Below are 27288 nucleotides of genomic sequence, written 5' to 3' on the forward strand. Positions count from 1 at the left end.
TGCGAGAACCCCGAGAAGGTTGTGAATCGCTTCGCAGCCAGTCTAATGTGTCGTTGATGGAAGAAGTCGTCGGTTTCAGTAGTCGCTGATGGCTGTGACTTGAGCCTGACGTCACCACCGCCAAGTCTCGGCAGCGCCCTGGCGGCTTCTCGGCTGCTTCCACAACGTCAACAACATGGCGTGTGAAGAGCGCTCGAGTGTGCTCAACGACTGGCCTGCAATTGGCAATCGACTGACGGTGGCACAAAAGACGCTGCAGCAAGCGGAGCATACGACTGGACGATCTGTGCGCCCGATGAAGCAATCCTGCAGCTTTGAGCCAACGCAAGTCTGAACGCTATGAAGGATGAGGTCAGGACGTGAATCAGACGCGTGCGGAGTTCTTGACCGTTACTTTCCTGTGGCTCCGCATCGAGCGGAATCCGCTAGGCAAGATAGTTCCGCTCCGCCAGCCTCACCCGCCGGCATCTCATCCGGCTTGAGGCTCTTGTCGTCTTGGAAGTCTGCGTCGAGACTCTTTTCTAGGCACAACCTAACCAGTTCAGTCAGTGGTGCCAACCGTCGTTCTCTCGGCGCACGTATGCTCAACCTTGTTGTCACGCCAGGTAATCTACCATGTAGGGGATATAAGTAATACCTCAGCCACGTGTGGCACTCGATCTCTGACCCACAGCACCCGCCTTGCATTCGATGGCTCATCAACAGTCTCTCACCGATGCGGAGATTGAGAAATTCATTGAGGACCTAGACCACGACAACAACGGGAAGATTGACTACTGGGAGCTCGAGCGCAAACTCGACCAGGTCCACAAGGAGATCGCACCAAAAGCACAACCACACCACCTCCATCACGAATCGCGAACAGAAGCCCGCCATGAGTTTCTTCGGAGTGTGATTGGCATCCAAGAGGACCGAATCGACGACGCCAAGTTCGCGGAGATCGTGAAATCATGGGACATTCCTTCATTGGAACAAGATCGGAAGGAGGCTAAGCAGGAAGATGACTACTTGAAGCAAATGTCCGCTTGGAGGCGGGCACGCGCCTACTGGGCCGTCAAGGGGCCTGAGATCGCGTTCTCGGCGTTTGTCGCAGCCTTTATGGTAGCCTTTGGTGTTTGGCAGCTCGTCAAGTACCTCACATACGATGAGTACACCCCAGCATTTGGCTGGGGCGTGGTGGTGTCCAAGACCGCTGCAGGAGTGTTATACCCGACGTTTTTCTTCCTCATCCTCTCCATGTCACGCTGGCTGGCAACCTTCCTTCGACGCTTCTACTTTGTCTCCAGGTTCATCAACTGGGATCTTTCGCAGTCCTTCCATATCAAAATGTCGATTGTTGCGTTGTTCTTTGCAACACTGCATGCCATCGGCCATCTTTCCGGATCCTTTGTCTTCGGCAGCATGGCGCATCGCCAGGATAGCGTTGCTGTAGTGCTCGGTGCCGACGCTGTGCCGCGTGCTTACATCGACTATGTAAGGACGGTTCCTGGATGGACGGGCCTTACTGCTATCAGCTGCTTCTATCTCTTGACAGCTATGAGTATGCCCCAGGTCCGGAAGTGGAGCTACGAGGTCTTCCAGCTGGGCCATCTGCTCATGTTCCCCATCATCGGTCTTATGATCGCGCACGGAACTGCTGGTCTCTTACAGTGGCCCATGTTCGGTTACTGGCTTGCAGTTCCTACACTGTTCGTCGTCTTCGAGCGCACGTGGCGAGTTATCCTAGGATTCCGTCCCATCGATGGCGAACTTGAGCTTTTAGACGACGAGACGACTGTGATAACTGTCAATGTCCCCCACAAGAGGCCGTGGGCCTATAAGGCTGGACAGTATGTTTTTATCCAGGTGCCGCAGATGTCCCGCTGGCAGTGGCATCCTTTCACTGTTTCGACCTGCGTCAACAACAGGATGCAAGTGCACATAAAGGCGGATGGTGACTGGACAAATGAGTTGCGGGACATGGCGAAGAAGGCTGGCAAGAAGCAGACTATCAAGGTTGGCCTTGATGGACCGTATGGTGCCCCTGCGCAACGCTTCTACGACTTCGAGTATAGCATGGTCTTCGGGTCAGTCGCAGTATTATCCTCCCGAAGAACAACGCTGACATTTCACAGTGCTGGTATTGGTGTCACCCCTTTCTCCGGCGTTCTGACTGATCTTCAACATCACGAACTCGAGCGGAGCATGTCTGGCGAGAACTCTGCAGAGTCTGGCTACGAGAGCGGCAAAAACTCCCCCTACGAAGACCACCGACGCGTAGACTTCCACTGGATGGTCCGCGACAAGAACAACCTATTGTGGTTCTCAGATCTCCTCAACCAGGTGTCTCGTGCCATCGACCTCGATCGCTCGCATCTCGACATCCGCGTACAGACATTCGTGACCCAGAAGCGCAAACAGATCTCCGAACACGTCTTTCGATGGCTGCTCGAGAAGCACAGGACCGATGAGCACCCACAATCACCTATCACCGGTCTTTGCAACCCGACGCATTTCGGTCGTCCGGATATCCCATTGATTATGGAGGAGCACTACTCAGATATGTGCAAGGTGCTGGGTGAGAGACTGCAGGAGAAGAACTCGAAGGCGAAGGATGAAATCAATGTTGGTGTGTTCTTCTGTGGACCGCCAGTCATCGGTCAGCAGATTGCAGACCAGTGCTCACAGATGAATGCGAAAGCACGAAATGAGGGGAGGAAGGTTGAATATCGGTTTATGATCGAAGTGTTTGGTTGACTTTTCAATTCTTGCGATACCCGTTTAACAATTAGACAGCATTAATTTAATATCACGACCTCGTTCTGTCTCACATAGACCGAATTCCTTATGCTACGGCGTCCGATAAGGCACCGCCACATTTAGGCGTGCCGTTACAGTACTACCTTGCAGTTCGACCCCTGCTCGCCGCAGCTACTCAGCCTGATCGCCTGTTGTCAGCCTCAACCAAGGTACAAAACATGAGTATCGCCAGCCTCTTACCTATGCTCCCTAACTGATCAATTTAACAATTTCTGTGAATTCGAAAAAGCTATTTCCTTCGTCACCAAAATGATGTGCAGATGGGACGGTGGAGGTCCTGATAGGCTATCCTCAGTCATCTGCACCGCTCTCATGCTATACCTTACAGCCTTCTTAGAGGTCGCTGTACACATGAACTGTTGCGGCACAAGAGAAGACGGAGAACGTCATGACACGTCTCCAGACGACACGTCACAAGAAGCACTGCTGTCTACAATCGTAGCAGAGCAACCCCGCCCGCAGTCAACACCTCAGGCCAACTTATCTCAAGGCAACACATCCGACCCCAGCACAAACGAAGAGGCTGCAAAGCCAGATCCATCAAAGGCTCCCTACGCCCTCACCTGCTGCGTCTTCTGCCTTCCCAACCCCTCGCCCAGCGTGCGAGCAAACCGCCTCATAATCGCCATCCTGCTGTACGCCGCCATCCTCACAGCCTTCATCATCCGTGTGCGCAACCCCGAGCCCAACTGTTATGCTTTAGGCTTCTTCAACATTCTACCGCTGTGCATTGCGTCGCTCAGTCTGCTGCGGGCGGTGATCGACTGCTACCTGGTGCGCCAGGGTCGCAGCTTGACCTATGTGGGACAGGAGGGCGCCGAGGGGTGGACGACGTGGCCGCCGTGTATGGCATTCTTCCTGCCGTTTTGGTGTATCAGGGCGGGTTTGGGGTGGCCGATTGAGTGGTTGATGGGTATGCCGCTGGGTGCTCGCAATAGGAGAGCGTTTGTGGAGGAGGATATTGAGATGGGTGGGGAGGAGACGAGAGGGCTTGTAGATGGGCTTGATGAGGATGACAGCGAAGGTGAGGGGGAGAGGGGGGATCCGCCCGCGTATGAGACTGAACACAACCAGAACGGCGTTCGGATAGGCGCAGGCAAAGGCCTGTAGAGGGTGCCATACGTGTTGCACTGATCTGGAGTTTAGGAAGGTGCTTGGAAGAGAAATGCGCAGATGATCAACGGATTCTACTCCTCACAGATTTGCGTAGTGAGAATCGGTGCATTTGAGTGAATCGAAGGCTCACGAATGTCGCAATCGCCTACCTTATAAACGTCATCAGGTTTTGCCGCAGCAAACTGCTTCACCGGGTCATCCGCGTCGAGTACGAGGACGCTCGTTCATCGTAGCCAATGGACACCAGACACCTTTTTCACTCCTACTTGCTATTGCTAAATGGTGTTACCTACTAAATGTGTAAAAAACTCTAGCGCAGGCAATCTCTATCTCTCAACATGGATGATGTAATGACTCTGCATGTTATGCTATAATTCTCGCCAGCGCAGCAGTGTGAGTTTGGTTAGTGTTACTGCCTGTTATCACTTCGTAACAATATCATCGTGCAGCACAAGCCGCAGCTACCCGCCCGATATCCGTACCTGCCTCCTGCGTGACCCAGGTCAGTTGACAGCCTTGCGCAGTGCAGCCGTTGCTACCCCGCGCCTCGTTTATACTTGACCCCGCTATAAGACTCGTTTAGCCCTTCCGTAGAACAATCACGCCATCGCCGCCAGTCCATAATCGCACATCATGGTCCAGGTACGCACCCCTTTGGGCCAGGTCGTCTGTAAAAATTACTGTAACAGGCAGTCTGTTTACTGTGGAACACGCTACTGACGTCACAGCTCGAATACACAGTCGAGAAGCCGCTCAATCGAGAGCCAGAGCTCGCCAAGCTCGTCTCCAGGTACTTGGGCTATTAGCATTCAACACAGGCGTGGCTGACATTCATCTCAGCTTCATCACTGAAGAAGGTGGATATGATCGCAATCATGGACCTATCCCACACCTCGACACAGCCACACACCAGGTCTGCGTGTACGGCCTCGTGAAGAAAGAACTATCTCTCCACGTGAAGGACCTGCAAGCACTCCCTCAACACAGTGTGATATGTGCGCTACAATGTGCTGGCAACAGGCGCCACACCATGCGCACGAAGTTAAAGGAGGTCTCCGGCATCGACTGGTTTGACGGCGCCGTCATGAACTGCAAGTGGACCGGCCCCCTCCTGAAAGACGTGCTCGACAAAGCAGGCGTCAAGGTCGAAGAGGCTAAGTGGAAAGATGCACACGTCGCATTCTCTTGCTTCCAGACACCGACCCAGGACGACGAGTACTACGGCGCTAGTATACCCTTGTCACGTGCCATGGATCCGAACAGCTCGATCATTATAGCGCTCCAGATGAACGATAAGCCCCTGCCGCCTAATCACGGCGCACCGGTCAGAGTTGTCACGCCTGGTATTGCTGGTGCTAGGAGTGTCAAGTGGCTAGACCGCATCACGGTGCAGATGTGCGAAAGCAGCAGCTACTACCAGCAACACGACTACAAGATTCTTCCGCCTGAGGCTGACTGCAAGGAGAAAGCCGAGCAGTGGTGGGGTAAGGTGGACGCGATACAAGAGATGCCGATCAACAGTGTCATTGGCGTGCCTAAGACGGGTTCGAAGGTCCAGCGCGACGAGAACGGTACCATAGAAGTCAAGGGCTATGCGCTGCCAAGTGGAGCCGATGGGCCGATCACAAAGGTCGAGGTTACTGCTGATGGCGGGGAAACGTGGGTGGACGCCGAACTTGATCAGAGCCATGAGCACAGAGACGCAGACTTGAAGTGGGCGTGGACACTGTGGAAGGCAAGAGTCAAGGTTGAGAAGGGCAAGGATGTGACGGTTTACAGCAAGGCCACTGATCGTAGCGGGACAACGCAAGAGAAGGAGGTCGAGTGGAACTTTCGAGGTGTTGGATACAATGCATGGGGCGAAGCTTCAGGTCTTGAGGTAGTCTGATCCAGGAGGCATTTACCGTTTCTGGTCATAAGCATCACATCAGCAATCATCGTAGTCAATTCCCTCATATGCTCTATCCGAAACACTCACTCCAAAACACCACCCATGCAATGCCGCAAAATAACTCCGACCGCACCAAAATCCCAGTCTCTCACCCATTTACAACCCCAGGCTCTTCCTCACATTCTGCCGCACAATTGTCTCATATTTCTCCTTCTCATTCCTCCACATCTTGGCTGCGTCGATGTTCGCCGGGCTCTCGTCGTTCGGCTCGGCAAGCATGCTCATCACGCTGATAAGGATCTTCTCGACGCTCTGGATCGGCGACCAGCGCTCGGAGGCTTGCTCGTAGTGCAGCGGATCGTCGCCCGGGGGATGCAGGATCGAGATGCAGACCTCGCCGCTGTTGTATACTGTGTTTGTTAGCCTTTGTCCCTTTCTCTCACACCGTCCTCTCCCCTCTCCCCTCTTCTACACTCCACTGCCTCCGCGCACATCGCACAAGGGTACTCCATACCGTTCGGATGCCACATGTCCGTCAAAAACCGCATCTTGGGCGGCGCAAGCGGGTAGTCGCGCGGAAACTTGAGTTCGGCGGGGAACACGCCGCCTTCGAATGGCGTCCCCTCGGGTCCCTGGATCAGCGCTTCCCACAGGAACATGTCGTCTTCGGTCACCGGGCCGGCGTTTATGCCCTCGGGCGGGTCGGAGGAGAGCGCTTTGTATTCCTTGAAGAGGCGTTTGGCGGCGGGGTTGGACATCTTGGGTGGGGTGTAGTGGTGGGCGCGGCGGGGCAGTTGGTGGGTGAAATCGAATACTGAGCGGTTCGGCGGTGATTAGGTGGGTTGGGTCGGCTCTTGTATGTGAGGCGAGTTGTGTGACGGGGCGGTTTGGGCCTCTGTGAATGTGTTTGAAGGTATTCGGAGATTAAGAGGTTAACGGACTTCCTGCCGTGAACCACGGCGATCCACGCTAGTGAACGCGCACGGACCCATGGTGACATAATCGATGTCCCATGAACGCGTCCTCGACGCGTTGAATACATACATGCTGCTTGTCATCCGTGGGGCTACCGCATCATTTGGGCCTGAGACCATTCAACCAGCCAAGTCGTTGTCGAGCTCTCGTCCTACTTCGTCACTATTCGAAAGCTCGATACCGGATACGGCCGAGAGATCCAATATCGAGTCCTCTGGGAAGAACTCCCTCATCTCCCGCACTGCTATCGTGCTAGTGGCCAAAACCTTAATAGTGGTTCTCAACCTTGGATCGTACATCAGCTGCGAGATGTATGTCATCGCCTCCAGGGTCTCGTCGACAGCCGCATCACGTTCGTAGTAGGCGATTTCATCGATGATACAGATGAGTGTGGTCTCTTGAGGTAAGCGATTGATCAACCAGCCTAAAACCTGGCAGAGTCCGGCCACTTGTCCTTGTTCTGCGCTTGCTAAGTCCACACTGTATTGGATGTCTCTCGTGTCGAATGGTTGTTGACACAGGAGCTGGGCGATGAAGCTTCGCAAAAGTGCAACGCCACCGTAGTATTGACCTTCCACTTCCTCGTGGAGGCCGCAGAAATGCGTCAAGGCAAGGAAACCAGGTTTCTGCCTCAATGCCCCAGTCAAGGTGGAGCATAGTATCGACAATGCGGTTGCTCCGCCTACACTCACACAATGACCGTGCAGCAGCAAAGCCGCTGGCTCAGGTGAGATCATCCAGGTCTTGAACTGATCCATGTTGACAACATGCCCAGCTCGTCCTCGGTCGGCCCACGGGAGGCTCTCACGCTTATCGATTATTGTTTCCATGTCGACCTTCTCCACTTGCTCCCCCACCTCAAGGAGTCTCCATAACGATTCTGGGGTCACAGTGTTGTCGTGCACAAGACTGTTAATGTTTGGCTGCCACGCAGCAGCTAGGGGTGTCGGTGTAGGTGTTATCGATCGAACACTATGCGTCAGCACCTCGTTTCTCTTCTCCAGTTCTTGCATCTGCTTCCTCAATCTCAACTTCTCTTCTTCGTGGTCGACCATGAGATGGAGCACCGCGTTGTGCATGTTGGTCAGCATGTTTTCCATTCTTCCAGTCCTCTCGTCTGTTGACCTGACAACCTCGTTCGTATCTCTACTGATCCTGCCGATCTTCCTCGATTCTTGGCTTGCATACAGCATGTAGGACTCGTGAACCTGGCTGCTAAGCTCTTTGGTCTTAGTTTGGACGTCCGAGAGACCTTGAAGAACGTTCTCTTGGTATTCGTCACCCCGGAAAAGCACTGCTGTCATCTTTCTGTACACCTTCTGTTCGTAGAATCTGACAACCCTCTCCACGGCATTGAGTAACGTTGCGACTAGTTCTACAGCTACTTTCTTCACAAGTATGTCGTGTGGGAACATGTCCAAGCTGTACTCAAGTTTTATTATAGTTGTCTCCATTCCATCGAATCCTCTTAATATCTCTTCATGCACCTTGGTTGCATTATGTATGTTCTTTGATTGTTAACACGGTCTCATAATCTCTCTAACCAGGCCACAGCTTACCTCGAGCAGATTCTGTACAACATTGACCACCGAGCTTGTCATATCGGTCCCAGGGACCATCTTCGAGGCTTGGAAAGCAATTTGGCTGCTGTTGCCGGCTACAGTACGATAAGACCGTCTGATCCAACCCACATCGCGTACATAGGATTCTCTTGCAGCGTGCAGTTGGTCTTCAACTTCTTTCCACGAAGACCTATTGCGAATGCGATGCTTCGAACGTTTTAATTCCTTTGGCTCCTCGAATTGTGCCCCCAATCGAGTTATTGCATCAGGAAAAACATCGTCCCAAAATGCATGAGCGCTGGTAGGCTTGGTATTATTCTGCATTGTGTTGCCGGGCAGAACGTAGGCTTTCAACACAGGGTCGTAGGGTGGAGGATTCTGAAAAGCCGGATGGTACGCAGGAAGTCGGTTTGCGACAAAGTCTACTGCTAATGGCTGGCTGGTAACCGGAAAGCCACTGGATATGGTGGTTTGAGGCCGAACATAGGCTGCCATGAAGCCGGCAGTGCTGTCGGAAACAAGACTGTGTGATGGTGGTGTGTGGCTGTGTTGGGGTTGATAAGCCGCCGGGGTCCATCGAATGGAGACAACACCAAGTTCTCGCCCCCAAATTTTGCAATACCCATGGCGCATACAGCTCGCACGAATACGGTCACGGATTCAGAGACAATCTTACATGCAGGTCTTGGCTACCTAGAGAGCGGTGCAGCGCTGCCGTGATTGGTTCATCGCGCACAATCCTGGTCCAAAATCGCTTCCCACTGCACATGCCAGCCTCTTACGAATACAACGCGGGATCTCGACTACTGTCAGATTCCTGCCTTATTGTCCTCGCGCCCGCCTCGCCAGCTTGCCTTGCAGTTCCCGTCGACCATGGCCACTGCAGAGCCTGAGCCACGGCAACCTTCACGGCCAGATACGGCGCACAGTAACAATGACGATGCATCCAAAGATATTATCGCACAAAATGGCCGTGATCAGAAACCGGCTGGTGTTGATCTCGCTTCGTTGCAACGCGAGATCGACCTTCTGCGCTCGAAGGTCATAAAACTAGAGAACGCTCAGGCGTCAGAAACAGACGAAGACACTGATGACGAATTACTTGATTTCAACATCAACGTAGATGAGGACGCTGATAATCCTCCTGAAGAAGCCTGGCAGCAGGTCTGGACACGGTGGCTGGACCGGCGGCGCGTTGCAAAGGAGATCATCCAAAAAGTCGACCGGCTTCGAAAACTCAAACGTCAGGGGAAACTCCACAAGGTTCTTGACGGATCTCACCCGAAACCTGACGACGCAGAGGCTGCGTCGATATTTCCACCACCACCTCCACCACCACCTCCACCTCCACCTGACCCGATGCATGATGGGTTGGGCCTCATACCCACGCTGAATCAGGTGTCATGGGCCGATTTCCAGGTCAAAGACAGCCCAGACCCCGCTGGAAAGCACGTCATCGATATATTGAATGGGAAACCAACAGTCATTTGGTACATATCGAGTAGAGCGAATAGCATCAAGAGACAGCAAGCGGCCAGTAAAATTGCCACTGTTAATCCTGTCGAGGCTGTGGGCCAAGTCACTGGAGATGGTCTACTGCCTGATCGTATCCGTGTCAACTCCCGGTTACTTCTCCTCATCTTCTCCAGATTCCATGGCCTGTCAGATATCTTTGGAGGCGCGAATTCCGTTGTGTTTATGAGACCGTTCAAAATGTTCATCCACTTTCAACAGGAACTGAGAGATTGGTTGGAAACCCTCGTCAAAAAGCATGGCCAACAGGCGCAGGCCACACAGGACACTATACATGATTCCGAAAGCCAGGGGAGGAGAACCCCACTTGCGGATTTGCTCAAAGCCCCGGTAGCTTCACATTCCCCAACGGAAGGAGCTTCGGAACCCCTCGAGCCCCATAATCTCCCGAAGGGCTCAGAAGAGAGCGACACAGATTGGATGAAGGAAGAAATTTATCACTTCCAAAATGCTATCGAGTCCGAATTAGCTCTACAACACATGCGCCCTCTAATGGATTTTATGGATAGATTTATCCTGCCCCGTCAATCGTACTTAGAGAGCACACGATGCTCGAAGGTAACTTTCCACGACATGTGGCTGCTTTTCAAGCCTGGCGACGAGGTGATCGAGACCGATGGGTATCAAGCGTACCGCATCGTACATATTGAAACCAGTCTTCACAGAGCGGTAGCCCCTTGGGAAGTCTGGAACGAACAGCCGATTCTAAGACCGCGAAGCCCCGGATCTGACATGGATGGGCCTCCACCTCCACCCCCACCGCCCTGGGGACACGCGGGTGACAACAGACCATTCAAGCTATGGTGTGTGTACATTGACACAGATGGATTCAATCTCGGTCCCGTCACAGTCGCTTTCGAGATTCGAGCATTCGAGGGTGAGAAAAATGTAATGGACCTTCCAATCTATCCAGTTAGACTCAACACAATCTGGCCTGTGAATCTCACGGGAGGTGCTGCAGTGCTCGACGCGGTGACTACCGCTATTCGCGATAAACTCATACGGCGGGGCAGAGATTTTGTCGAACGCAATTCCATCCAGCATGCTTATTATGCTGGTCCATGTTATCGAAGTCGGGGTCGACTAGAAGGTCAAGTGGTCATCGATAATGCACAGATTTTCGCGATGGACGACAACAGAAAACGACCACCACTAGGAGGAGGCATGCCCGTCTCTCCTGAGCCAGGTCCACACGACGCAGCTTCAGCCGCGTGCAACGCGGAGTGCTGTTACAGAGATCTCGTATGGGGCGATCAGCACTATGACCGGCGTCGGAACGTCAACTATGCTGAGCTTCACCCTCTAGTTGATTCACAGGGGACGGTGTCAATTTCGATGACCCAACGACCAATTTCAGACGTCCAAAAAGACCACCAGCAGTCTAAAATCAGAGACGCTGATTACCTCATCATGTCAGACAGGGTCTTTGGCTATGTGCTACGTACCCGGAAATGGGCTGAATTGGACTTGTTATGGATTTCCGAGGCCAAGTACAACCGCGAGAAGCCTGATATGCAAGCGAGTATTTCTGATAAACAGATGACAAACACGGCGTTCGATGACCTGGTACTGCCACCAGGACATAAGGATGTCATACTCTCCCTTGTGGCGCAGCACTTTCGAGACGACTCACAGGAGGTGGACATCTTCCAAGGCAAGGGTAAAGGCTTGATCATGCTTCTCCATGGTGCCCCTGGTGTCGGAAAGACCAGTACCGCGGAAGGCGTCGCCGAAGCCTTCAGAAAACCTCTTCTCCAGATAACGTGTGGTAAGTAACAGCTCCGGCATCGCTTGGCACTTTTTCATGACCGTAACTGACTTCCTCTATCCAAGGCGACCTAGGTTTCACCGCGGAGAAAGTCGAAGAGTCATTAGCGCGAAATTTTGAACTTGCCAGCCGCTGGGGCTGTGTATTACTTCTGGATGAAGCCGATGTTTTCCTAGCATCTCGAAAGAGTGCTGAGAGTAGTGCTGATCTCAGCAGGAATGCTCTAGTAGCAGGTGAGATTATTACTGTTCTCCACCGAATATGACGCTAACGGCTTTGGAGTGTTTTTGCGTGTGCTTGAATACTACACTGGGATACTGTTCCTTACTACTAACAGAATAGGCGATTTCGACGAAGCCTTTGCTTCTAGAATTCACCTCAGTCTTGAATACCCGCAACTGAGTAAAGAGTCTACGGAAAGCATCCTTGCTTTGAACATGAGACTGATCAAGAAGAGGTTCCGAAACACCCGCAGGACGATCGACATTGAAGAAACCGAGATTTGCTCCAAATTTTCAAAGTACTGGGAAGAAAATGAAGAAGGGCGACTGAATGGTCGACAGATCCGCAACGCCTGTCAGACAGCACTTGCGCTTGCAGAGTTTGAGGCACAGGGCAACAGCCACAAGGACGTACTCAAACCGGATGCAACTGTCCGATTACAACCGATGCATTTCAACACGATTCTGAAGGCGTACCTGGATTTCGCTGACTACCTCAACAAGACTTATGGAGTTACTCCTGAACAGCGTGCCAAGGAACAAAAGCTAAGAGCGAAAGATCGGCAGATGAAGAAGCCGAAACCAATGCATACCCAGACTGGAAGTGCAGGCTCTCATGCTGGGGGATTCGGCGGTGCACATCTCTACAATCAGACCGGGCAACATTTCGCACCCAACCAGCCAGCTTACCAAATGTCTTCGCCACCACAGGCCTACCAACAGCCCCATCAGATGTATCAAGGACCAATGCCAGGCCAGCAGGGCTTCCATATGCCTGGACAGTATGCAGTTCCCAGTGCAGGCTATGCGAATCCGGGAATACGCGCTGACAACCAGCATCTGTCTGTTGCAAGCCTCGAGCCGGCGTTGGGTCACAATGAGGACACCAGAGCTGGCCACAATGCTCAATACCAAGCGCAGTCAACCGTTCCAGGGTCGGTATTGCAGTATCCACAGCCTCAACAGCCCAACGCACGCTATTGATTGAAAAACAACTGAGTCGTAGAACCATCAGTACATTCCAGTTTTCATTGTGTCAGGCACGTGATCGCGTGCTTGTATCTGGGGTTTTCAGAGTTTCACTGTAGGGTTCAACATTAATTTGGACAATGCGGGACATTACATGTAGCGCATACGAATGGAGGTTTACTTCATTCAATCCTATGATCTAAGCTTCGGGTACCTCATCGGCCCAAGGTATACTCGATTGTGCACCGGCCTTCTGCACTGTCATAGAAGCAGCACGATTGGCATGTGAAATTGCTGCATCCAAATCGAATTCGGAACCCTGGGAGATCGACTTCCAGTGTGCCACAGCGACGGTGTAAGCACCAGCGAAAGTGTCGCCAGCCGCCGTAGTATCGACGACTTTGACCTTTCGTGCTGGTACAATGCGGCCACTCTTGGACTCAGCTTGTTGCTTAGCGGTCTGGTAGAATACGCCCTTTGTTTTCCATCAGCAAATGTGTCACACCGACAAGAGAACGACTTACCTCGCCGCCAAGAGTGATGATCACGTTCTGCACGCCACGCGAGATGAAAACAGCTGCAACTCTGTCCCACGAAGTTGGGTTCTCAATACCTGAGAGGATTGCAGCTTCGGTCTCGTTGACAATCAAGTGACCAAGGCCCTGGTACGCCTCTGCTGGAAGTGGAATGGCCGGTGCTGGGTTGATGATGGTCTCGACGCCCTTCTGACGCGCAGCCTTCATGTTGTGTAGTACCTTGTGATTGTCAGTCTAAAATCCATCAACCCTGCTTGTTCATGTGGTACATACAACTTCCATAGGCAACTCGAGCTGGAACAACGCAACGCTTGCATCGCCGTCGACCAAGTCTTTGGCTTCAACATCATAGTTGGCGCCAGGACAGAACATGATTCTGTTCTCTCCAGTGCTGGTCTCCACTGTAATCACTGCGACGCCAGTCTTCTTTCCCTTCAAGATCTTGACAGCATCTGTCTTCAGCCCATCCTTTTGCAGACTCTTGAGGAAGCCCTCGTGGAATTCATCATCTCCGACGGCACCAACCATGCGGACCTCAATGTCAGAGGCCTTGCTCTCGGCTGCCTGCTTCTGTGTTCGAGACAGGCGTGCGCACGCGACAGCCTGATTAGCGCCCTTTCCTCCATACCCAATGTCGAAGGACTCGCTGGTCAAAGTCTCGCCCGCTACTGGTACACGTGAAGTACGAGTGACGAGGTCGACATTGAGGGATCCAATTACCGAGATGACTGCTTTCGAACCCATTTTGATATTGTGGGGAGAGACGGCGCAGGTGGGATGATCAGAGCTCTTCAAGTTTGGGGTTGAGCTAGGCCTGAAAGGTGTAGCGCAATGGACGCGGTTAGCCGCGCTTCGGAGTTGCATGCGGTGATTGCAAAAATGCCAAGAATTATTACGTCAACTTCAATTTTCCCCACGACTATCATTTTTCCGCTATTCTAACATGTAATACATATCCTCCGAGCAGCTAGTACAGTCAAATTGGTACATGTCTTAGAGATTTACGTTCCAGTTGTCCAATAAGTGCACGATGTATGACATCACTGCGGCCAGATCGGTCTACATTTGCGTTCTCACACGACGAGCAAAATGTTACCCAAGATCAAGATTGCACCTGTACCCCCAACAGCTAGGGACTGCGTAGCAAGACACAGACTCAATCCTTCACCTGAACAACTTGGGTGCCGTTAGGGCCACCTTTCACGCCGACCGCAATTTGGACTTCGAAACCCCATCGCCTCGCACGCTCTTCAGCCAGATTCGCAGCTTCTTGCTCCAGCTGAGTTGCTGCATCTGCGAGCTTGCCACCGACTGCAGTGAGTTCGCCGCTAAGCTTTGCGAGTTCTCCTGCAAGAGCAATAAGGTTGTCAGGTGTTGTCATAGCGCCTGGCAGTGAAGTGACGAGTCAGAGTTCTCGCCTGTATCTTCAGTCAGAATGTTCCAAAGAGGTCTCGGTAGAATATTGCCCTTTGAGTATGTTGATGCAGTTACCAAAATGTGCGAATGTGTGCGCTGTAGCGAAAGAAGAGACCTAGAGCCGTGCTTACTACAAGCAGAACCTTGGGAAATGCTAAGTATGGTGGATGCATGGAAGTCCTGCGTGATTGCAGGTTGATTGATACACGTGTGCTTCACACTGGCATGTCAATGTCCGACAGCTGCCAATGGGCATGTGTTTGCGCAACCACCTTCAACATTCACACCTCGATTGGTCACCTGGGTAGATCTTGCCGTTACAAGATACACTGAGGGTCAGCCTAGATGATTGATCTTTTGCGCCCCTCATTTCATCCAGTAGGCGGCTTGAACTCCAGAATTGGACATGCTGTGTCCCAACTTGAAGGCGCTGCTTACACTCACATATCGCTTCCGTGACCTAGTAATGGTAACAATGACCTAGCGGACAACGAAGATGGAGAGCTGAAGAAGAGTATCATAAAAAGATCAGAGGATGTCAAAAAGAGTCAAGGCGGATGTGAAAGAATCTTAAATTTAGTCCCTCAAAACTAATGCCTTATCCATCTTGTTCTCGCTTTCTTCGTCATCAATAACTATAAGCGCAATACTTCTGTGAACTTCCGCCACGCCCAGTTTGATACCCTCAAGTATCTTGTTATAATTATGCTGCTCATCAGGCCTGGTGGTTGGTTGCTTACGTGAGGGCGTGTGGCTTGAGGCCATTCCACGTAAGACTGCGGGATGTATGTAACATAGGGTTGGCGAACCAGGCCGCGGCGTTGTCATCGCGTTGATCTGTGTCCCAACTACTGCGCCGGAATGATGGGTATGTCAAAGAGTCCAAATGAGGCGCGGCTTTAGTAGGAAATTCCTTCACATTTTGATACCCGATTATTATCTTTCCCTGTGACACAGACATTTCTACGCATTGAATTGTTCAAAATGAGTTTGCCCTACTCATGCTCTAGAATCGTCCCTCATCTTTGTTAACTCAGCCAACACCCTGTCTTTACTCCATCCTTCCCTTAGCCCCTTCATCAATAAGTCTTGCTCACTCTCTGGAGCCATGCCGGCTGTCTCTGGAACCCTCCGATCCAAATTAGTAGGGAAAGGATACCCCTCCGCAACATTTCCTACGAAAGCTTTGACTTCTTCGCTTGTTCCATTTTTCTTGTGCTGCTCCGCCAAAGTATCCCATGTCTCTTTCACCAACGGTACGCTATCGATCATTTCCATCGGTTTCCCGAACGCACTTGAGATTTGCAACAAATTGGCAGAGCGATGCACGTCAGTCGAGGTGTTTGAACCGGCGGCGTGGAAGAGTGCAGGATTGAAGAAAAGTCCGTCGCCTTTCTCTAGTGACACACTGACGTACTTCTCTAAGAAGTAATCTTGGAACTCTTTGATACGATAAGCCATGTAACCCTCCTCAAATTTTTGACTGAATGGCAATAGTCTCGTGGGCCCTGACTCGAGTGGCATGTCACTGTGTGCCACTGCGCCCTGGAGAGTCAGGAATTGACTGGCAACCTGTAACGCCTTTGGGAACTTCTCGCAAGAATCTGCGCTCTGGAAACCAATGTGGTAGTCTCGATGACTAATTTGTGCTGTGCCACCGGGACGCACGATATTGACTTGTGCTGTGAGGCGATGGTGTGGTCCCAACCAGGTGGAGGAGATGAGTGGGAGCCATGGATTGGAATAATACTCGATAAAGCTTCTAGGATCCGCGAGACAGTGTTTGGAGAACGAGTTCCAGATGCGCGAATTGGATCCAGAAGTTGCAAAATGGTCGCCTTTCTTACTAGACTGTTGCGTCTCCTTTTTGATGATCGATGAGTACACCTCATTGACTCTGTCGATCAAAGATAGGTCGGTGTAGATGTGCTTCGTAGCAAAAACACCCGGTCCATGCAGGAGGATGTGGTACCATTCATCTTGCAGAGCGGACAGCTGATCTGCGGTGTAGGACGAATAGGCCTCGAGATCATATACTGGAACGTTTTTGGTGATGCAACTTGCCAGGGGATAGTGGAATGTAGGGGATACCGTAGTCAAAGTTTTGAAGTCATTCAGTGAAGTCGGCTTTTCTGTGGAAAAGACCCGAGAACCGATTGGGGCTGTTTCGGGCTGACCTTGGGCAGCGCCGTTTGTCGCAGTTGTTCCGTTTGTTGCAGGTGCCATAATGATGTGAGATGGTCACGATAATGGAAAGTATGGAAATGGAGCTCGAAATCTGCTTTTTATCTTGAGCATTCAATTGCACAGAAGGCAATTCTTTCCGCTGTTGTCATCGGGCGTTCTTGCCGGATCGAACGTTAAATAGCTGCACTTTTTGCTCCCCCGCAAAACCCATCAGCTGTAGGACGGATGCAAAGGCACTACCAGTAAGCGCAAGCTTGTATCAATCTCACCACCAGTCGCGAGGCCCGTTACAGCTGAAGCGGGGTCACTCGGCTTCTACGGGGTCTTGGCTCATATAGCCGCTTTATGTGTTTGTCGATTCCTTGGGCTCCGTCTATAAGCGGAAATCGTGATGACTGGCATTGCTACTTCTAACTTTGTTGCAACGAGTGCCTTCTGTCTCATCTGGCGTGGGTGAAGGTGTTCCAGGCTCTGACCTGGGCAGGCGTGCACGTGAGCCAAAAGTGGGGCGCGCTAGCTGCCAGGCCAGAGCTGGACGGACACTGAATTGCAACATGGATTTTGTTTTTTTTAATTTGATTCAACGCTCCGTTAAGTTTTTCACCACAACAGGTCTCGGCCCAGGTTCATTCGTTGAACGACTTCGATGCGATGTGTTTGCATAGCCAGAGAGAACTGACTATGCCCTTACCCCCGCGCCCGCCGCTTCGCTTACCCTTGGTGATTGACGTGGTGTATGGCGCGCCCAAGTCACGTTACGCCCTCAGCATCCCATATATATTGCACGTTACGCTCATGGCAGGACGCAATGCTCTGAACTCATTGTCATCATGTCGAATCTATCCGAGCCACTGCTCGGTGCCCTTTCCCATGCCAACATCGCTGGCGACTTCACACGGCTAGTGAAAACATACTTTGAGCCGTCATCTCGCGGGCAATTCTGCAACATTTGCATCTTCTTGGACATAGTGACCGGACTTTTTGAACATGGGATACATTCGCAGTTCAGAAAAGAAGTACAATCAATATGTGGTCCAGCGATAGAGGCTATCCGCGACCTCGATCTCGGCCGTCGCTCCGACTTGCTAGCGAGGAGCTCAAATTGTCTTACATGCACTTCAATACTTTTGTGTACTGACGAGCAACTCGCGGCTGGATTTGAGGAGATTGCATCTAGCCCTGCGATTGATTGTAGCTTCAGCGCTCATTTCATGGACGACAACCCTGTTCTTGCGATCGCGTTTGGTCCCGCAACCGCAAATGCTGGAGAGAGGCGATCTTGCTTGGATCAGCTTGCAGTTATACGCTTTCTTTCGGTGGGCGAAAAGGTCTCCATGAGTTCAGCCCCATGGCCCGATGGCTCACCCTGCATTTACAATCCAGAACAAGTCGATCCGGCTCGAATAAGAGAATGGCTTGATTGCTGTACAAAGCTCCATGGTCCCAAGTGCCAACAGCCCAACGCTCTTCATGTAAGATCAGACGTGCGTCCCATTTTTATTGACGTGGACCAAGAATGCGTTGTTACACCGGATCAAAATGTCCCGTATGTGGCATTGAGTTACGTATGGGGTCCGGTCGAGACTTTGCAAGCAACGACGGGAAACACTGATAGCCTCGCTCGGCCGGGGAGCCTGTCGACTTCCAGTGCAAACTCGGTCCCTGCAACTATCCGTGACGCGATCAAACTATGCGCTATGGTCGGGCAGCGATATCTCTGGGTTGATCGCGTGTGTATCGTGCAGGACGACTTCGAAACCAAGATTTTACACCTCAATGTAATGGCTTAGACCTACGCAAAAGCCGAGTTTACCATCGTCGCTGCGGATGGTAGCCATGCAGATGAGGGTTTGGCTGGACTAGGTCGTGGGATTGAAGAACGACGGAGACATATTGTCAGGTTCCCCACAAAGACCATGATTAGAGAAAGCACGCAAGTTTCGCGACGTGGAAGATTATCAGAAACCGTATGGTCTTCTCGCGCCTGGACATTCCAAGAGCATGTCTTCTCCAGAAGACTCTTGTACATGGACAAGTTCGTGAGCTGGATATGCTACTCGGCAACGTGGAACGAGCTCTGGTCGCTGCTGCCTGTGACTGCAGTAAACGCAACAGAACCCATGGATCAACATGGTAAGGGAGAGAAACTCTACGCCGTGGACTGGCCATCGTTTTCCGACTATGCAAACTTGGTCGAACGGTACAACTTGCGCAATTTGACCTACGATTCCGATGTGTTGAATGCTTTCCTCGGAGTGATGACCCAGATGTGTGTGGGCTTCCCAGCTGGTTTCTACGGAGGTCTACCCGAGTTTTACTTTACGATAGGCCTGCTCTGGCAGCCCTACGCAGGTCTTCAGCCGCGATTTCCTCAAGCTGACTGCGCTCCCAGCTGGTCGTGGCTTGGATGGTCGGGAAAATTAGACCTTACAATGTGGAAATGCAACACGGATGTTCAGCTTCCGCGTTCAAAATTCGAAACCACCATTACCCCGATAGTCAGATTTTTTAAGAACCAGGATCGAGCGGACGTAGTAACCAGTCGGGTGGATGATTCCTTTTGCACAGTACGCGATCATTTCATACTTAGGAATGGGGCCACCCCAGATCATACTTAGGAATGGGGAGATCGCTGGAAGAAACACACAGGCGACGCCGATTCAAACTCTGAATTGTTCTATACTTATCTAGGGTACAACAGACCATCACATATAGATACCGATCGGAGGTTCCGTTACCCGATACCACCGTTTCAGCGACACAGAGACATCAATCCTATTACGACACGGGAGCAAAAGCTACATTTCAGCACCCAGCGAATGTTTGTTACCCTTGGAACGCCAGAGAATGGATGTCCGTGGCGCCTGGGCAAGCACAAGGACGCAAAATTTTATGTTGTTGATGTACCTATCTTTGATTATACAAAGATGTGGGTAGGCTCAGTTCGCCTGAACGCACGTGAAGGCGAAAGAGTTTCTGTTGGTGAAAGGATCGAATTGATTCGTATCGCCGAGGGCTCAGCACCCATCGATAGCAGCAGATTTGGTCTTGACGACAGGACGGAGTCTAGCACCCGGCATCCGTTCGAGGAATGTGTGAACCGGGCCGAGTTGAGATTGGAATCACATTATGAGTTTTACTTTGTGCTGTGGATAGAGTGGGACGGAAAGATTGCACGGCGCAGAGCACTTGGTACCGTGTGGAAACGCTCATGGGATCATGGCGAGACAAACGAGGTTGACATTGTTCTCAACTAATCTGCAGTCATCGCAAGTTGATTCTTGCTCTCATCTAGCTTGTTATCATTCGTTTGTCCGAACACCGCACCCCTAACTAATCCCACCTCAATAACCTTACTCAGCGCAGGTGTGTTCAATGATTGCAAGAATGCCACAACCATCATCCAACCCCAAACCAGTCGAACTTGAGTAGCCAGCAAGCCATTACAGACTGTTTACGTATGCTGTGCAAGCGGAGACGGTACCTTAGTATTGCTAACTAAATTTGCCACACGCGACGCCTAAGGCCCTACGGGCAAGACGGTGGGACGGAACCCTAGGATGTTGGTCGGTATTGCCGCTACAAGGTTGGTAGGCACAACAGTTGGAAGTCTCGCAATCACTGTAGACGACACCAATGCTGGTACCTCCCTCAAAACTGTGGTAGGAATCGCCACAGGGGCTGCCGCTATCACCGATGACACAGCCTGTGTTGGCAAAACTGCCAGGATTGGCGAAAGACTTGGTGTTGCCACAACTGCGGGTACTACGATCGCAGGGGTTGGTATCAAGCCAGCCAAGAGCCCTCCGATTGGGTTCGGGGCCGTGACAGCGCCTGGCAAGACTGCAGCGATGTCTGGAAGGCCTGTGGGCAAGAGTGCCGCAAGCGGATTGGCCGACAGGGCGGCCGGTATACCTGCTGTAAGGTCCTCCAGAGCGCTAGGGAGAAGCGCTTCAAGTGGGTTCCCCGGAATAATTGCTGCTGGCAGACCTGTCAAAATGTTTGACATTGTAGCTGCTACGAGTCCCGCGAACGGGTTGACGGTAGCGATGATGGCCAGCAATTTTGCTGGTGCATCCGCAAGATCTTGAGCGGATCCTCCTAGGATACCACTCAGGAGGTTGTTTGGAAGACCATTTGGCAGAACAGGCTGTAGAGACGCTAGAATGTTTGGGTTCGTTGAAGGCCAACCGACCGGTAAAGAGAGTCTTTCCGTCGTGGGATTGGTTTGGTCCCGGTTGGCTGTGTAGAATTAGCCATGTGTTTCAATAGAGCCTGCTTACGTACTCTCAGAGGACATTGGCAAAGCAACGGAGACTGTTGCAAGAGTAAGCGCCGAGAGCGCGATTGTGTTTGTCCTCATGATTAGTGATTTAGGAGACCTGCGTAGCGATGATGATCTTCGTTTGCCTGCCCGCAGGATTATATTATGTATGGCTCATTAAAGTTGTTGAACTCGTGCTGCACTGATACAGACTACTGGAATGTGTGAATCTTGTGCGACCTGACCAAGGAATGCCGAAAGCTAAATGGAATGAATTGTATGCACGTGTTAAAGAATGTAGATATTTTCAACCGCCACGCATTAAATAGAGGAAGGGAACGTGCTTACAGAACCGCATTGTGAAATAGTTCATGTGTCGCGACTATCTCAGTATCACGTCAAACTTTGCCTGCCCTGTGATCCGCGCGGGAGCGGCACGGCACAAAGGCTGAATTGGAAACCTAGGGCAAACAAATGGACACAATGTTGGCAAGAATGTCACTCTTTCATTGGTAGCAAGGAGGAAGTTGCCATCCTATCGTGCAGCTACCAGCCCTATCTGCTTTGGGGTGATTTCCAAGAGTACAGGAATGTCCAGCACCGGGAGTCAGGTGTACTACTGCTATGAGAAATAGTGTATCTACCTTGGGTAGGATGCAGCCATTCCCTTCGTATTGGCTTTCGGTCTTGTCATTGCCAGCCACAAATAAGTCTGTAAAGGCACGGAAAATCTGCAGACAATGTAACTCATAACGGCAACGCGTAACATTGACAGAAATTTGATATTGTAACGAAGTTGGGCAAGAATCACAAATTTCCGTACAAGTTCCCAATGAACAAAGACCGATCCTGTGCTGCGTGCGAAGTTTCGTATATCTTATTCTTCTTTTCTTACCAATCCATAACGTTGTGTACCTTACCATCTGCATTAGTAATTTGGGTGTCGTCACTTGAGCGCAAGGTATACATTATCAGATAGTGGTCAAAGTGTGGGAGGGGAAGCACACGATGAACAGCCGAGCGGAGTTTGTCATCTATCCAACATTTACGCCTCTCTGAACACCGCCAAGAAAGGCTGCTATGTATTCGACGAGACGACGGCAGAGAGGGTGTACGTCAAGAACTTCGATAATTATTCTGCCCGAGGCAGGTAGGGCGGTCATGAAGATGCCGATATGTAGCAGATACACCGAAACCCATGCAGCCAGACCACGGGTTCCTAGCGTAGGCTTCTTTGTGGTGGCCTCTGAATTTCCGTGTTATTCACAAACAGCAGTTCCGAACAAAATAGCGTTGTTAGTGGGAGGTACGACGCTGTAAGAAGTGCTCATGTTAGCGAGTCTAAATGTGATCAGACGAGATTTCGTCAGCTAAGTACTCCGGATGACTGTCGACAGGAGACTCGAGGATTTATCTACTGATGTACGTATCATCGAGGTAACTAAGTGGGGCTGAGAGCTAAGAGGTAGTCTTCTTCTTGATAAGGCCGAGAACGCCAATGGTCGCCGCAGTCATTGTGGTGCCTAATAGAATGATGAACGTGCGCCATTTTCCTGCACCGTATCCAGAAGTCACTCCCTTGTCCCCAGTGCTCTGGAGAACTGCGGCAGCGATATAACCGGATACAACTCCCACAATTCCTCTTGTGAATAAGAGAACTCCAGAAACAAGAAGCTCCTCTGCTGGTCGGTCGCTATCGTTCACCACAATAGCGGCCATGTGACTTCGCAGAACCATAAAACTGAAAGCGAAAGCCCCAAAAAGAACCGAAACAATAACCATAGTCCAATATGTTTTACCTAAGCCCCATACAAGAAGAACCGCGAAGCTGCTGATTAGAGTGCTGAGTAGCATTGGAACTAGAGGGCCAATTGCGTCTCTGTTGATCATATTGTTAGTCAATCACGAACGCAGCAATGAAAGCCCGAGTCACACTTACGTCAGGGCTCCAAGCGAAACCTGGCCGACGATACCAGACAGTGACAGATATGTGACCAAAAGCGCTGCATTTGTCGAGTCCACTCCAAGATCGGTGGCATAGCTGGGAAGATAGTTCGCGGGGAGGTTGTTGGCTAAGCTCTGTACAGCCATTGAGAATACAAATAACCAAAAGTACATGCTCTTGAAAGGTCGGAATGTAGACCTTCGTTTCTCTTCTCCAGTCTCGGTGCGTGTGCTCTGTGTGGGGCGAGTGCGTATGCACAGGATACCTATGGAAATCGTGATGGCGATGAATAGTGTCCAACCAATGAGGGTCGTACGTGGCCCGAAGCGCTGCAAAAGACGTGCAAATATAGGCGAGAGGGCAGCTGAAGCAATATTGGCCGAGCCAAAGCTCTGCCTGTTAGCAAGGTGTCTTCGGGCCTTGGTATTCTTGACGGCTTACAATATGCCATTCGCAAGTCCGCGGCGCTGGAGAAACCACTCGTCGACAAAGCTGATGCAAGGGGCAAAGAGAAGGCCACTCGAAAGCCCGTACATCAAGCCTTGAGTCATAATGACCTGCAAGGCCTGAGCGCAGCGTTAGCTGAGAAACCAATACGGCACACTGGGGCTATGCTCACTGTGGTAGAGAAAGCAGCGCCCAGCGAAGAGGCAACAACTAAGACCATTCCAACCCACATCATGTATTGCCTGGACTCTGGGTAGCTGCCAATCAAGTGAAGGAGAAAAGGCGACAGTGATTGTAGGATGCCCTTGATGTCCTCAGTATCAGGCAGCTGTCTCAATGGGGGTGAGTTCGCGCGGGCATCTTACGACAACGAGCAGACCAATTGATGCCACGAGTTGATTACCTTGGAAAGGGGGATTTTTGAAGTAGTATTCACGGAAGACGCCTTGAGTGGCACCGAAGCCTGCAACAAGAAATCAGCAGCTCGATCTAGTAGAAGACGTACGGGACACACCCCAAGTTGACATGGATATGGCTGATATGGCTGCCAGACATGTCCATGCAGCTCTGCCACGATCACGAGGCGGTAGTGCATCTGCAATTTCCCGTTCTATCGAGTCAGGCAGAGCACTGGCTCCCGACAGTATTGCGATATCACTAGCTGGCATCTTCTTGCCGGGCGTTTGGTGTTTAGTAGGCATCATACAGAATGAGATCTGGGGCAAGCAAGATTAAGACTCCACTTTGGCAGTCTGAGAGTTAAGAAGACTGTGTCGAGCCACAGACAGACACAGAAGATCGAGGGCGGGTCATCTCGTTAGCGAGCCGTGAATAACCGCAGTGAGATTTCCCGATTCGACGCTCCCACAACGTTTTACACAAACGGCAAGCGAGACGCACAAGAATTCATTACCTCATCTTGTCGGGCTACAGCAGTCACTATTTAAACTGATTGACCGCAGTGGCCGTGCTTGGAGTAATGCGCACAGCGCCTGCGTTGGGGCGTGCAGTCTTTTCAAGCTTAAATACTACATAAGGGTTCAGTACCTAGCTAGGTACGATGTTGCATCTGACACTGCACTGCGCCTATTGTATCCAGGACGCAGTTGAGCCGACCAACGCTAGTAGCTCGGCTATTTCTTGACCTACCCACCCAGCTATTGAAATTCTAACTTGACTACTATTTTTCTATTATGTTAGGAACATAATAGCTTTTTTTTCTATTATGTTCTTAATAAATTCTAAAAGAATTCTTAATAAGTTAAAATCTTAAAAGATACCTTAGGGTTAGCTTAGGGTTAGAGTTAGCTTAAGGTTATGTAACGACGCAGGTAATAAGACCCTCTAATATAGTTCCAACTCTACTATAAGGTGTATAGTGTAAGAATCGACCATCAACATCTCGAATCTTACAAACAAGATACTACCTAACTTGAACGACCTCCGACTCAGCTCCGGCTCGATCCCGAATCAAGTCTTAGACATATCTGTAGCCATCCAGAACCGACACCCCTCCGACTCGGTCCCGACTCACCCCTGTTGACATTTCTTATCTATCCGTAGCTAACTGAGACTTGTAGGTATAAAAGGCAGGCTTGCAGCAGTCTTAGGATAGATAGTTTTTAAGTATTCTTCGTACAAGACCTATAGGAATAAGATTCTCCCTAGTTATCGACTTTCCCAGTGCTCCCATACACCTCGTAGTGGAATCGGAACCGTATCGGAGGATCTTATTACCTGCGTCGTTACATATAGGAGCACTAGGAAAGTTGATAACTAAGGAGAATCTTATTCCTATAGGTCTTATACAAAGAATACTTAAAAACTATCTATTCTAGAACTACTATAGGCTTGCCTTTTATACCTATAAGTCTTAGTTAGCTATAGATAGATAAGGGGTAACAACAGGGGTAAGTTAGAACTAAGTTAGGAGGGTGTTAGTTCTAGGTGGCTATAGGTATGTTTAAGGAGCGACTCAGGGTCAAGTTAGATTAAAGTTAGAGGTTGTCTAAGTTAGGTAGTATCTGTTTGTAAGATTTAAGATTTTAGTAGTTAATTCTTACAGGTTAGGGTCTTCTAGAATCTATTTAATCTTATTTCTATAGCATCTTTTAGTTCTATTATATTAGTAATATATTAGGTAGATAGGTAATCTGACTAACTAATAGCTAACCTAACTAACAAACAGTTAGTCAGGTGTGTAGGAATCGACTATTAAAATCTCGAATCTTACAAACAAGATACTACCCAACTTGGACGACCTCTGATTCATGCCCGACTCAACCCTGAGTCAAGACCGCAGCATATTGTGGTAGAGTGTTTGTCACCTAGCGCGGAGCCCCGACGTTCCATTGGGACGAGATGCAAGGGCGGGCACGTGATGCAAAACTACAGCTTAAAGACAAGTCCCAATGGGCCGTTAGGGAGAAATACAATACACTACACTTCGAATGTGAATATTCCTACCACCACAATATCTGTAACCACCCAGAACCGACCCCCCTCCGACTTAGTTCCGACACGACCCTGCTACCATCCCGCATCTTTCTGTAGCCAACCAAGACTCATAGGTATAAAGGGCAGGCTTGTAGCAGTCTTAGGATAGATAGTTTTTAAGTATTCTTCGTACAAGACCTATAGGAATAAGATTCTCCCTAGTTATCGACTTTCCCAGTGCTCCCATACACCTCGTAGTGGAATCGGAACCGTATCGGAGGGTCTTATTACCTGCGTCGATACAAGGTGTGCCAAGGAAAATTCGGAACGGAACGCGAACCTCCGAGCTCTAGCGTTGGTCGGCTCAAGTGTACGCTCTATTGTATCCGTGCAAACACCCTCGGAACGGATCGCTAGCGTCTCTTGGCGAGACGGGACACCGCTAACTAGGCTCTCCGGCACCCACCTAACCGACCATCCGTTGTCAGTTCCTGACCTGGTCTTGTCGCGCGAAGGAGCGCCGGTGAGCTGCAACTCGCGTCGACTGCAGATGTTCTCTCGGCCGACTGGCCGCCAGCCCCTCGGCACACCTTTTGTGCTTCCAGACCAGTCAGCAACTCTTTTTCGTGCGCAACCTCGACTGTGCTTCGTGTGACGTGAATGCAAAAAGGATTAAATTTAAGGTCTGGAGTCACTTCTCCGCAGACAGGGAACTCCAAACCCCTATGCTAAGTACTCTGAACCTGTTTGATAGTCTGCGAAAGCATACTGTGGCCTGTCCCATAAGTTTTGTCGGTGGGGCAGCCACAACAGGGGTGTCGATCGGATGACGCAGAATGGCCCTACTGACAAGATTACACCGAATCCCACCTAATTTTGTATATAACACTGTGCTTACCTGTACACTGCTGCATCTACGTGTTATTAGCAAAATGGAACCTCAACCTAACTAGCCATCCACGCCTACCCACAGCCAACAGCTTACACGCGATCAACGCCTGCAGGTGCAGACTCTTATCCTTGCTAGCCATACCCACAAATTTATTGCAAACCTCCTCCATATAACTAAGAGACAGGTTCGCTATACAATTACTAGCGAGCAGGTCACGCCACAACGCCGAGGTGATCGACCATGCATTCTCACAGAGGCCCAAGTTGACGAGCTTGAGGCTTACGTTCGATCATCACGAGCTACGCGTCAACTAAGTTACCAGCAGCTTGCC

The 27288-nt window shown here is 50.8% G+C and overlaps 11 protein-coding genes across 11 annotated transcripts; 5 read left to right on the forward strand and 6 right to left on the reverse strand.

The window, feature by feature from the left end:
- Positions 1-481: 481 nt before the first annotated feature.
- On the forward strand, positions 482-2892 carry C7974DRAFT_126034 (FAD-binding domain-containing protein). Its single transcript, XM_046135259.1, has one exon. The coding sequence runs from the start codon at positions 691-693 to the stop codon at positions 2734-2736; it is 2046 nt and encodes a 681-aa protein (XP_046000105.1). The 5' UTR covers positions 482-690; the 3' UTR covers positions 2737-2892.
- On the forward strand, positions 2858-4149 carry C7974DRAFT_126041 (uncharacterized protein). Its single transcript, XM_046135260.1, has one exon. It carries the CDS (start codon positions 3049-3051, stop codon positions 3907-3909), a length of 861 nt encoding a protein of 286 aa, XP_046000106.1. The 5' UTR covers positions 2858-3048; the 3' UTR covers positions 3910-4149.
- Positions 4150-4172: 23 nt separating this feature from the next.
- C7974DRAFT_126131 (sulfite oxidase-like protein) lies at positions 4173-6212 on the forward strand. Its single transcript, XM_046135264.1, has 3 exons — positions 4173-4557; positions 4644-4705; positions 4756-6212. The coding sequence occupies exons 1-3, from the start codon at positions 4549-4551 to the stop codon at positions 5801-5803; spliced, it is 1119 nt and encodes a 372-aa protein (XP_046000107.1). The 5' UTR covers positions 4173-4548; the 3' UTR covers positions 5804-6212.
- C7974DRAFT_126101 (ubiquitin-conjugating enzyme/RWD-like protein) lies at positions 5883-6740 on the reverse strand. Its single transcript, XM_046135262.1, has 2 exons — positions 6321-6740; positions 5883-6216 (listed from the first exon to the last, which is right to left on the reverse strand). Exons 1-2 carry the CDS (start codon positions 6562-6564, stop codon positions 5963-5965), a joined length of 498 nt encoding a protein of 165 aa, XP_046000108.1. The 5' UTR covers positions 6565-6740; the 3' UTR covers positions 5883-5962.
- Positions 6740-8919, reverse strand: C7974DRAFT_387829 (uncharacterized protein). Its single transcript, XM_046141213.1, has 2 exons — positions 8341-8919; positions 6740-8289 (listed from the first exon to the last, which is right to left on the reverse strand). The coding sequence occupies exons 1-2, from the start codon at positions 8836-8838 to the stop codon at positions 6901-6903; spliced, it is 1887 nt and encodes a 628-aa protein (XP_046000109.1). The 5' UTR covers positions 8839-8919; the 3' UTR covers positions 6740-6900.
- A 783-nt stretch (positions 8920-9702) lies between these two features.
- C7974DRAFT_304466 (uncharacterized protein) lies at positions 9703-12849 on the forward strand (the record flags this gene model as incomplete). The annotated part of the gene is made up of 3 exons (XM_046137985.1): positions 9703-11644; positions 11710-11877; positions 11927-12849. 3 exons carry the CDS (start codon positions 9703-9705, stop codon positions 12847-12849), a joined length of 3033 nt encoding a protein of 1010 aa, XP_046000110.1.
- A 184-nt stretch (positions 12850-13033) lies between these two features.
- C7974DRAFT_305202 (Ribokinase-like protein) lies at positions 13034-14114 on the reverse strand (the record flags this gene model as incomplete). Its single annotated transcript, XM_046138019.1, has 3 exons — positions 13034-13309; positions 13359-13589; positions 13644-14114. 3 exons carry the CDS (start codon positions 14112-14114, stop codon positions 13034-13036), a joined length of 978 nt encoding a protein of 325 aa, XP_046000111.1.
- Positions 14115-15730: 1616 nt separating this feature from the next.
- C7974DRAFT_387834 (phytanoyl-CoA dioxygenase-like protein) lies at positions 15731-17023 on the reverse strand. The gene has a single exon (XM_046141214.1). It carries the CDS (start codon positions 17010-17012, stop codon positions 15786-15788), a length of 1227 nt encoding a protein of 408 aa, XP_046000112.1. The 5' UTR covers positions 17013-17023; the 3' UTR covers positions 15731-15785.
- Positions 17024-17536: 513 nt separating this feature from the next.
- On the forward strand, positions 17537-20230 carry C7974DRAFT_469692 (uncharacterized protein; the record flags this gene model as incomplete). The annotated part of the gene is made up of 3 exons (XM_046146433.1): positions 17537-18703; positions 18764-19540; positions 19592-20230. Exons 1-3 carry the CDS (start codon positions 17804-17806, stop codon positions 20228-20230), a joined length of 2316 nt encoding a protein of 771 aa, XP_046000113.1. The 5' UTR covers positions 17537-17803.
- C7974DRAFT_469693 (uncharacterized protein) lies at positions 20140-21360 on the reverse strand. The gene is made up of 2 exons (XM_046146434.1): positions 21261-21360; positions 20140-21215 (listed from the first exon to the last, which is right to left on the reverse strand). Exons 1-2 carry the CDS (start codon positions 21334-21336, stop codon positions 20494-20496), a joined length of 798 nt encoding a protein of 265 aa, XP_046000114.1. The 5' UTR covers positions 21337-21360; the 3' UTR covers positions 20140-20493.
- A 1266-nt stretch (positions 21361-22626) lies between these two features.
- On the reverse strand, positions 22627-24398 carry C7974DRAFT_126189 (major facilitator superfamily domain-containing protein). The gene is made up of 6 exons (XM_046135265.1): positions 24144-24398; positions 23995-24092; positions 23802-23933; positions 23624-23748; positions 23177-23572; positions 22627-23116 (listed from the first exon to the last, which is right to left on the reverse strand). Exons 1-6 carry the CDS (start codon positions 24331-24333, stop codon positions 22696-22698), a joined length of 1362 nt encoding a protein of 453 aa, XP_046000115.1. The 5' UTR covers positions 24334-24398; the 3' UTR covers positions 22627-22695.
- Between the last annotated feature and the right edge of the window lie 2890 nt (positions 24399-27288).

This window comes from Boeremia exigua (genome assembly GCF_020726555.1).
Source record: "Boeremia exigua strain MPI-SDFR-AT-0100 chromosome Unknown C7974scaffold_3, whole genome shotgun sequence".
NCBI lineage: Eukaryota > Fungi > Ascomycota > Dothideomycetes > Pleosporales > Didymellaceae > Boeremia > Boeremia exigua.